General features: G+C 54.8%; 1 protein-coding gene across 1 annotated transcript; it reads left to right on the forward strand.

Annotated features, from left to right (window-relative positions):
* The first annotated feature begins 1,284 nt into the window (after window positions 1–1,284).
* On the forward strand, window positions 1,285–6,741 carry STX4 (syntaxin 4). Its single transcript, XM_061208125.1, has 11 exons — window positions 1,285–1,547; window positions 1,736–1,837; window positions 1,950–2,049; window positions 2,186–2,260; window positions 2,989–3,059; window positions 4,593–4,701; window positions 4,773–4,849; window positions 5,095–5,232; window positions 6,120–6,230; window positions 6,309–6,407; window positions 6,504–6,741. Exons 1-10 carry the CDS (start codon window positions 1,518–1,520, stop codon window positions 6,387–6,389), a joined length of 894 nt encoding a protein of 297 aa, XP_061064108.1. The 5' UTR covers window positions 1,285–1,517; the 3' UTR covers window positions 6,390–6,407; window positions 6,504–6,741.
* The last annotated feature ends 3,164 nt before the right edge of the window (window positions 6,742–9,905 follow it).

Raw genomic sequence — 9,905 nt, forward strand, 5'->3', positions numbered from 1 at the left:
CTCACTCAGTGGCCTTGGGGCCTCCTCCTATAGAATGTAGGTTCCAAAAGTGCAAGGTATTCTTGTCTGTTACGCCCTCATGTATCTCCAGCCCTAGAACAGTGTCTGGCCCATAGTAAATTCCCAATAAATATCCACTGAATGAATGAATGTCTACAGGGCTAGGGTTAGGGAAGTGTCACCGTGACAGCCTGAAGCCTAAAAGAGAAGACTAGGGAACCATAAGCTTCATCTTCAGTTATATGAAAGGCTAAGATTCTGTCCACAAATATTTACTGAGGGTCCACTATGTGCTGGGTACTGAACTAGGTGCTGGGATTCTGGTGAGAACCCTACAGTCATGCCCTCACCTCAAGAGCTCACAGGCCACTATAATGTGGAATTTTTTTGTGGGCTCCAGAGGGTAGACTCCGGTGCAAGGTGGGGGTCTGGGGGGGCGGTCTAAGTGACATGCTGCTCAATATAATAGACTCTTTTCTCAGCCTGAGCTGCCCTGAAATGGTGTCGCTGCTCAGAAGGTGGTGAGTGCAGCAGGACTGCAGCGTTCAAGCCGGGCGCCAGCCGCCCACCTGTCAGAAGCTGTGCCAGGAGTATGCGGGAGAAGAGATTTCTGCCTCGGGTGAGGTCACTTCCCACCCCCAGATGCTCTGCCTACAAAACCCTGCAACTCTCTGATGCTGGATCTTTTTCTTTTCTGAATTTCAAGGTCTCATCATGTTGACAGCTCCAAATTCTAAGTCGTCTGCCCAACACTCCCGGACCCAAAAGAAATAAAGCCGAATTCAGCCAGGGTCCTACCACCCCACTGCCTCTGGGGATAATCAGCGCTCCCTCCCCGCCGCGTGGGGGCTGAAGGGAGGTAACTCGGGCACCGGGGTGCCGAGGACGTCGTGGGGAGATAGGTGTTCCAGAGACGGAGTTGACAGAGCCGAGACATGTGACAGTCGAAGCGTCACGTTCTGTGGTCCGAGAGGCTGGGACCGGGCCGGTCACGTGACGCGAGGAGGGGTGCACCGTGGGGTGATGTGAGATGAGGGGCCTCTCAGATTACATACCAATGACGCATTCTCACCCCTTTTGGCAACTAGATTTCCGTTTGAAGATGCGATAGTTCCGGCGAAGTGGGCGGGTTCTCACGTCCTGGCAATTTTGCTTCCGTTCGGGGCCCTGCTGCTTCCGACCTCCGCCTTTCCCTCGGGTGGGGAAGGGACGAGATCCCGTGCGCATGCTCCAGTCATCCCAGAGGGGGCGGGGCCGAGGCTACTGGAGCGGGAGGGGGGGGGAGAAAAGGGAATTCCAACCTGTGGAAACTTGGGGGTACCCGAGGTTGGCTCCTTCCCCTTGACTGTGGATGGTGCCAGGGAAAGAGCCTCTGGCGGCTCGTGGGGGGCAGTTTTGGGGTCCGCAGGGTGAGGGCGGAGGGGAGTGTCAGAGTGTGAGTGGGATACGGGAGTTCCAAACTTAGAATCTTGAGGCCCGCCGGGCTCCGGCGCCGGGGAGAGGGAGCTCGGGCCGCCATGCGGGACAGGACCCACGAGCTGAGGCAGGTGAGAAGTCGGCGCAGCAGGGTTGGGGACGGGCGGACGGGGTGGGGTCTGGCTGGAATGCAGGACTCCTGGTCTTCGGGGCAGGGAGGGGTGGCTGTGGGCTAGGAAGGAAAGACCCGGAAGTTTGTGAGTCCTGCTGGGCGAGAGCAATAGCAAGGAAGTGATGCCAGTGACCCCGGCCCTGGCAGGGGGATGACAGCTCGGACGATGAAGACAAGGAGCGAGTCGCGCTGGTGGTACACCCGGGCACTGCACGGCTGGGGAGCCCGGACGATGAATTCTTCCAGAAGGTAAGAAGCTGGGGTCTCGGCCTGGATTCACGAGGGGGCTGGAGGACCCGAGGAGCATAGCGGCCTGGAGTACCCCCATATCTCCTTCAGCCCTCTCGGTCATCCTCCCCAGGTTCGGACAATTCGGCAAACTATTGTCAAGCTGGAGAATAAAGTCCGAGAGTTGGAGAAGCAGCAGGTCACCATTCTGGCCACGCCCCTTCCCGAGGAGAGTGAGTGAAACCCTGGGTGTAGAACGCATGCTCAGCCAGAGGGATTGTGGGGATTGTAGTTCCACGCAGGTGGTGGGCAGGGAGATTTGTTGAGGTAGGGGCTGCTGTTTTGGCATCATGGCTTTCTCTTGTTCAGGCATGAAGCAGGACCTGCAGAACCTGCGCGACGAGATCAAACAGCTGGGGAGGGACATCCGCGCGCAGCTGAAGGGTGAGCTCCTAGGACCTCAGACAGATACTTTCCTCTGATCCTGCCCAGCTCCTGGTATATCTGGGGAGTGTGTGGCCCAGAGAGGCCAGTGATGTATATCGAGGTCACACAGCAGGCCTACGTCTAGAATCTCCGTCTCCTGGCTTCCAGTCCAAAGTTCTTTCCACAGCATATGCCTGCCTCTCAGGTTCCCTTATTTATAATGAAACCATTGACATTTGACCCTTGACCGAGGCAGAGGTTAGCGTTGCCACCCCACCCCACAAGTCAAAATCTGCATATAACTGTATGGTCCACCCTCCATATCCCAGGTCCTGCATGGGTGGATTCAACTAACCGTGGATCATGTAGTTCTGTAGCATGCATTTATTTTCTAAATATCCAAGTATAAGTGGACCCACGCAGTTGTGCAAGGATCAGCTGTACTCCTACAATTCTTGCTGCCCAGTGTGCATTCTTTGGGCAGGCAGATGGGGGTTTTGTTAGGAGGCCTCTGCATGCCTGTGGGAATTCTCCGATGTATTTATTGCAAAGAAAAATATACTTTTGCCTGTCAGAGACTCAGAATTAGTCATTTTATGATAAATTTTATTTCCAAAAAAAATCCTATGGCGATAAGCACCTCTCTATTGTATGGCTGGGTGGCTGGGGTCCTAGTCCCCAAACGAATTTCAGAAGCCACAGGTCAAACTCCCCTGCTCTACCAATACTCTTGTGTCTTTCCACAGCCATAGAGCCCCAGAAGGAGGAAGCTGATGAGAACTATAACTCGGTCAACACAAGAATGAGAAAAACCCAGGTGGGTTCATTATTCCCAGAACTAAGAAATTTCAGCTAGTGTTTTATAGATCATTAGATGGCAGATGTAAGAAGGAAGGGCCCTTAGAGATCATCAAGTCCAACCAGATGATTTTCCAAATGGGGAAACTGAGGCTCAGAGAGGAATAGGATTCACCCAAGGTCAAGAACCCAGGTCTCATGACTTCCAGTCCATTATATCCCTGCCCTCTTCTCCTCCATTCAGTGAGAAGTTGCTGAGTCCCTAGACATAATCTGGGCTCGGCTGTAGGAGATACTTTCTAGAAACCAAGATGGGGAGTTAAGCTTGAATAGATGACAAAGACATTACTCAGGTAGGACTTGGTAGCTAGTGGCTCTGCCCAGGAAAGAAGAGGGTGCAGTCAAATGGTTGGGAGGTTCCCTGCCCATGTGACAGGGACATCCTCTGCCCCAGGGACAGAATTCAAGAAGTCAGGAAGAGGAACTTCCCTGGGGTGGAAGGTCACTGAATCAACAGCTTTGTAAGGAGATTTGAGGTGGTCTGAGCAGCCTCCTCTGGATGCCCAGTGAGGCATGGTTTGGAGTTCTTGGAGATCAGAGTTGAAGTAGGTGGGCCCAGAGCTCAGCAAAGACCCCAGATTGAAGATGGAACAGTTTGGGCATCTTGAAAGGGTACAGCTGAAGCCAGGAGAGCAGGTGTGTCTTTGAGGAAGGAACTCCAAGGAATGAGCAGATTTTAGACATCAGGGAAATGGACAAGGAGAGAGGGCGTTTCGGGGGAGGGGGGGCTTGTGGTAGTCACTGGTGTGAGAGGCTGACGGCCCAGGTGGGCCTGTAAAAATCTGGGCAATCGCTATGACCCCCGGGCATCCCAGCACACCTCTAGTCTAAGCAGTGAGGCTGGTGTTCAACAGGCATTCCACAAATATTTGTTGAGGGCCTACTGTGTGCCAGACCCTTTTTCAGCTGTTTGGGATACAGCCGTGAACCAAAGATCCCTATCCTTACAGAGCTTACATTCCAGTGCGGAGAGACAATCACCATAATAAATCAGTAAATTATTTTAGAACATAGGAAGTATTAAGGGAAAAGAGCAGGAGGAGAGGGAATGAGAACATCGGGAGAAGGCAGGTTGCAATAAGGTGGAGAAAACTTCACTTAGAAGGTGACATTGTAACAAAGACTAAAGGCCTTTGTGGGGCCTGAGCATTCCAGGCTGAAGGCGTGCAAGTGCAAAGGCCTGAGGTGGGGCTGTGCTCTGCTCAGGGAGGAGTAAAGAGCCCATTGTGGTTGGAGGAAAGGGGTGAGGGAACAGTGTCGGGAGGTAAGGTCAGAGGGGCAACGGGGGAAGGGGAGGGTCATATAGGGCCTTGTAGGTCCTGGTAAGGGCTTCGGCTTTTACTTTGAGAGACTGGGGGAGCCTTTCAAGGTGGTCAAGGCAGCAGGCACCTATGAGCTCATGCTCTTTGCTCACTGTACCCACGGGGATGCTGAGGCCCAGACCGGGCAGGGATCCTCCCAGGAGTACCCAGCTTCTATTCTCCATCCTTAGCACGGGGTCCTGTCCCAGCAATTCGTGGAGCTCATCAACAAGTGCAACTCAATGCAGTCCGAATACCGGGAGAAGAACGTGGAGCGGATTCGGAGGCAGCTGAAGATCAGTGAGTTGCGGCGTCCGGCCCACAGGGTCAGGTGACCTGACCAGCTCTGAGCCTGGCCTTTTCCTTCACAGCAAATGCTGGAATGGTGTCTGACGAGGAGCTGGAGCAGATGCTGGACAGCGGGCAGAGCGAGGTGTTTGTGTCCAATGTGAGTGGCCGCAGCCAGCCTCCCTCTGCCGGGCCCCCCGTTGTCTCTGAGTCCTGGCCCTTTTTCATGGAGGGAATCCTGAGGCCCAGAAGGGCATGAATTAGCCTGCCTGGAACCACTCATCAGGGGCCTGGCCCCAGTTCTAGGCCTGAGGGCTGCCCCAAAGCTGAACAGGAAATTCTGAACCTGCTGCTGGTTCCCTGGTTTCCCTGTGACTTGTCCCTTCACTCCTGTCCACTCTCCAGATACTGAAGGACACACAGGTGACTCGACAGGCCCTAAATGAGATCTCGGCCCGGCACAGTGAGATCCAGCAGCTTGAGCGCAGTATCCGTGAACTTCATGAGATTTTCACTTTTCTGGCTACTGAAGTGGAGATGCAGGTGGGCACCCCAGGCAGCTGGCCAGGCTTGATCCAGCCCCCAGACGTGAGACCGTATTGTGCCTGTCAGCCCACCACCCTTAGCCTCTCTCCCCAGGGCTTTTGTTCCCCTCCAGACTGGGCCAAGCCCCCAGGCTTGCCTTTATTTCCATCCTTAGCTGTGCCCCCAAATTGCGTCCTCCTCAACAGCTACTTGGATGGCCACTCCTCTATACATTGTACCCCATCCCTCAAACTTGAGCCCACCCCAGGTATGGCCCCAACCCTGGCTCCTCCTCCACCAACCGAATCTACCCTCATACTTCTGAGAGCTCCACAGCTGCTCCCTAGAGGGCCTGCCTCCTAAAATCTGTACAAGGATGGGGTGGGAGGTGGTATTCTTCCCCCGGCCCTTATCTAATGGATAAGGGGAGCTTCCAGCCCTGTCCTGGAGGAGCTGACCCAATGCCCTTTCGCAGCTGGGAGTCATGGGGAAGAGCTTTCACTCGGTAGGAGTACCAGGATAGGGAAAGCTTCACAGCAGCGGGGAGACAGGCCTAAAGAACATGTGACTTCAGACAGACTCGTGAGGGCACAAAAGTTCACCCTGTGTGAAAAGATAGGAGCCATGTAAGGCACTCAGCTCCCAGCCAGCACTGCGAGTAGAGGTTGTACGGGGCGAGGGAGCAGGACAGAAGGGACCACATGGTGGAAGGGGGCCTGGAAGCCACCTGCAGGAGAGTGGACTTTGGTCAGATGTGGTCCTGCCTCCACATCTTCGTTAGTGCAGCGTTTTCTGCCAGGAATGTCCTTCAGTCATTTGTGGTTGGGCTGGGCAGACTGAGGAGCTGCTGAGCCCTCCACCCCCAGTCATTCCTACCTGCCTGAACCGCCCCCTCTTCCGAGCAGGGGGAGACGATCAACAGAATTGAGAAGAACATTCTGAGCTCAGCAGACTATGTGGAACGTGGGCAGGAACATGTCAAGATGGCCCTGGAGAACCAGAAGAAGGCGCGGAAGGTCAGCCTCCCCCCACCCCCACCCTGGGTGGCCCTCCCTCCTCTCCTGAGTTTCCCTGACCCCCCTCCTCTCCCACAGAAGAAAGTCTTTATTGCCATCTGCTTGTCTGTCACTGTCCTCATTCTGGTGGTCATCATTAGCGTCTCCACGTTGGTTTGATAGCGCTGCATATTCTCGGTGAGATACTGTGGGCCTGCCCCCTGGCCTGCCCCATCCCTGACCCCAGCCTTTCCTCCTCCCCTCAGACCCTCTTCTGCCCTCCTTCCCTTGCAGGCACTAAGAGCACCAGGGACCCCGGGTCTACCTTCTCTCCCAGCAGCTGGGGGTGGGCAGGACAGAGCCTCCAGCCAGACCCCTTCCTCACACTGGCCTTGTGCAGAGGGGCAGACGGTCCTTCTGGGGTCGGCAGCCCCTCATCCATGGGGGCCTCCCTCCTCAAGCCACAGTGCCTGGGGGCGGGCCTGCACTGTCCTGTCTGGCTGGGACATGTGGTTTTGTAAGAAATTAAAAAAAAAAAAAAAAAAAAAAAGCTTGGAGATTCCCCTGTGCATGTGTATTCCTGAAAAGGCTGGTCCAGGGCCTCCAGGTAACCAGCCTCCCCACCTCCTGGCCACCCTTGGGGACAGGCCCAGCCCAGGCAGGCTCAGATCAGACTGTCTTAGGTGCTGTGAGCACACCAGGCTGGCAGTGCCCTTCTACTCTCCCATGAGAATGAGTGGGGCCGGGAGGGGGTAACACCCACATCTGGCTGTGAGTACCTAACCCCAAAGCAGTGAGGCTGGGCCAGGCCAGGCTGGGACACAGGTGGGATGTGTGTGTGTGTGTGTGTGTGTGTGTGTGTGTGTGTGTGTGTGTGTGTGTGTGTGTGTGTGTGTGTGTGTGTGGCATCTGTGGGCATTCCTGAGGCCAAGAAGAAGAGGCACTGTGAAAAAGTAATTGAGCCTGTTACTTTGGATACAGTGGACTGGGAAGGGCCTGTCTCAGAGGGGGCGATATTTGAGTGGTGTGGCAAGTGAGGAGGGGCCGGTTATGGGAAGAATCAGTGAAGAGGTTGCCAGGCAAAGGGTTCAACAGGCCAGGCCCTGTGCCCAGAAAAAGGAATTGCCTCTTATATGAGTTCAGGTTAGAGAGCCTGGCACTGCATCAGCTCACCTTGTTTCTCAGGGGTCTTGTGGCTGAAGCGGGTAGAGGAGGCAGAGGAGCCGGACCCCAGGGTTTCCATGACTCACCTGAGCTCCAGGCTTCCACTCTAAATGTCTAAGAGTTCCAAGTCCCATGCCTAGTTTCTGCAGCTGGGTGTGGCGCCTGTCCCCAGACACCTAGTTTCAGGGCTCCTGGCTCCGAAGCCTGGTAAAAACAGGGAGGTGCCTGATCCTGACCAAGGTCTGGGAGCCGGGTTCCAGCTGCCCTGTCCCATCGCACTTTCGATCCCACAGGTCACCGCTGCTGCTCCTGTAGCCCAGCCCGTCTGGTTGCAGTACCTCTTGCTTCGGCCACCAAGTATGGGGTGCACACGTGGGTGCCGGGGCGACGCGAGCGATGAAGGGTTAGCTGTGTGGTCGTTGGTGCAGACTCGGACCCCGCCCCTGGACCCGGGATGGGGGAGGGGTCAGAGGGCGGGATTGGGCCGCGGTGACGTGGGACAGGACCGCTCAGCCTCCATCGCGGCTGGGCGCCCGCCTGCAGCGCCTCCCTGTGGCCCTAGAATGGCGGTTGCTTGGTGCCTGCGCCAGATCCGAGGGTACACTTGGCCCCGAGTGTACGGGGTGTGGCTGAAGGGTGGCCCGGTCCCCACTTGGAAAACGACGGACTAGCGCACCTAAATGTTGTTCCTGAAGAGCATCAGGATTGGTCCGTAGGGCGTCCTGAAGGAGTGAGCACCGGGTATTAAACAGCAATTAGAGGACGCTGATGTGGGCGGGGCCTCAGAGCGAGTCCTCAGTCGCACCCAAAAGCGATTGGATCACAGAGCTCAAGGGGCATGGTCCAAACGCCAAAGGAGACGGAAGGCGGCTGGCCAGTGAGAGACTGGTGGGCGTGCGCAGGGAGTCAGAACCTCACGCGAGAAGGCGTGGCCGGATCGCTCTCCCTAGCTGCCCGACTTGCGGCTGCCCAAGTCTGGGAGGTTACCCACGCCTTCGTCCTGCCTGAGATCCTGTGTCCTGTGTACAGAAGAAATTCTAGATGCCTACAGGAAGGAACCCCTCATTTTCAGAAGCGTGCGAACACTCTGGATCCCCACCCAATGGGGAAACTGCGGGGCCGGATGGATCCTGCCCCAGGGGAAGATTGATTTGGACGCGGGGCCTCTGCGCTTCCCTGATTCTCCATTCTCTATCTCTTCCCCTTGCGGCCTGCTTCTTCAGCGGAATCCTGTCCTTTTGGTCGTCTTTGTCCAATCCCTCATTTTTCTGCCTTCAGAATCAAACTGCACGACCCATGGTACCTACTGGAATCTGATAGAGACTGTCAAACCGACGCGGAGACTGCCACATCTACGCAGCTGGGTGTCCACGTGCAGTGTGTGTCTTCCGCTTGGCCGTGCTGGACAGCGCCACCCTGAAAGGCTGCTTACCCGTCTCACCCAGGACGCCGTCCAGAACCTCCTGGAAGAGGTGGCTAGATGGCCAAGCGAGGGCTCAGATGCCGGGCTCAACAATTTGAACTTTTTCTGTGGGCTGTGGGGACCTATAGAAGGTTTTTGAACAGGTGAGTGGCAAGTTTGGAGCAGACTTAGCAGACAAGTGCACTGGAGGTTTCACAGGCTCCCTTGCGTATACCCCTTCCTTGTGGGAAACCGACCTGAGTGAGGGGCTAAGGGCAGGTTTTGCACTGAAATCCTGGCTTGGCTTCTGTCAGCCCAGCTTTCAGGGAACATGGCCTGTGTTAGTTGTGGCTTTTCCAAATCATGTTGCATCACAACCTTTCACCTGCAGCCCTCTCCACTTACTCCCTCACCCGCTGAATATTTCATGGTTCAGATTCTTAAGAAAAGGAACCTGACTGGTCTAGATCAGGCTACATTGACCTACCTATGAATTGTCTACCTTGAGTCAAGATTTTACCCTTGACCAAGATGTATGAGAGGTGTTACATGGTACAAAACGCTGCAGCAGAGTGCATATGAAGCAAGAATGGACGAGTTCAATGATTGATATCAGTTTCTGGTACAGCCCTGTGGTAGATTATTGTTCCAAATATATGCTGTCCTTCCTACTGGGCCCCTCACTTCAGGAGGATTATACATTCATGCCCCACTTACAGTGGGCTTGGCTATGGCCAATGGAATGTGAGTAGAAATGCAAAGTACCACTTCCAAATAGAAGCTTTAAGCACCAATGAGTATTCTGAGAGCTTCCCTTCTCTTTATCCTCGGCCATGCAACTGTCAATTGCCAGATCAAGACTTCTTCAGCCTGGAACCCAGAATTAACAGGACATGAAGCTGAGCTGTAGCCCACCTGTAAAATGATGCGTAATGTAAATGAGAAACTTCTCTTGCTGTGAGCCACTGATATTTTGAGGTTGGTTGTTACCACGTCAACAGTCCTTTCAACTGTTACAGAATTATTACCCAGCAGTGGGGTGTTGCTACAATAAAAAAAAAACCTGAATTTTGTGTCATTGGCTTTGGAGCTGGACAGTGGCTGGTGAGGAAACTACCATTGGAAGCTAG

This window comes from Eubalaena glacialis, chromosome 13, assembly GCF_028564815.1.
Source record: "Eubalaena glacialis isolate mEubGla1 chromosome 13, mEubGla1.1.hap2.+ XY, whole genome shotgun sequence".
In the NCBI taxonomy this organism is placed as follows: Eukaryota; Metazoa; Chordata; class Mammalia; order Artiodactyla; family Balaenidae; genus Eubalaena; species Eubalaena glacialis.

Excerpts from the sequence above, each read along its gene's own strand:
- STX4 (XM_061208125.1), top strand. The coding sequence starts at position 1,518 with ATGCGGGACAGGACCCACGAGCTGAGGCAG. Across the intron at positions 4,702-4,772 it reads TCGGAGGCAGCTGAAGATCA|CAAATGCTGGAATGGTGTCT; the intron begins GTGAGTTGCGGC and ends TTTCCTTCACAG. Across the intron at positions 4,850-5,094 it reads GCGAGGTGTTTGTGTCCAAT|ATACTGAAGGACACACAGGT; the intron begins GTGAGTGGCCGC and ends TCCACTCTCCAG.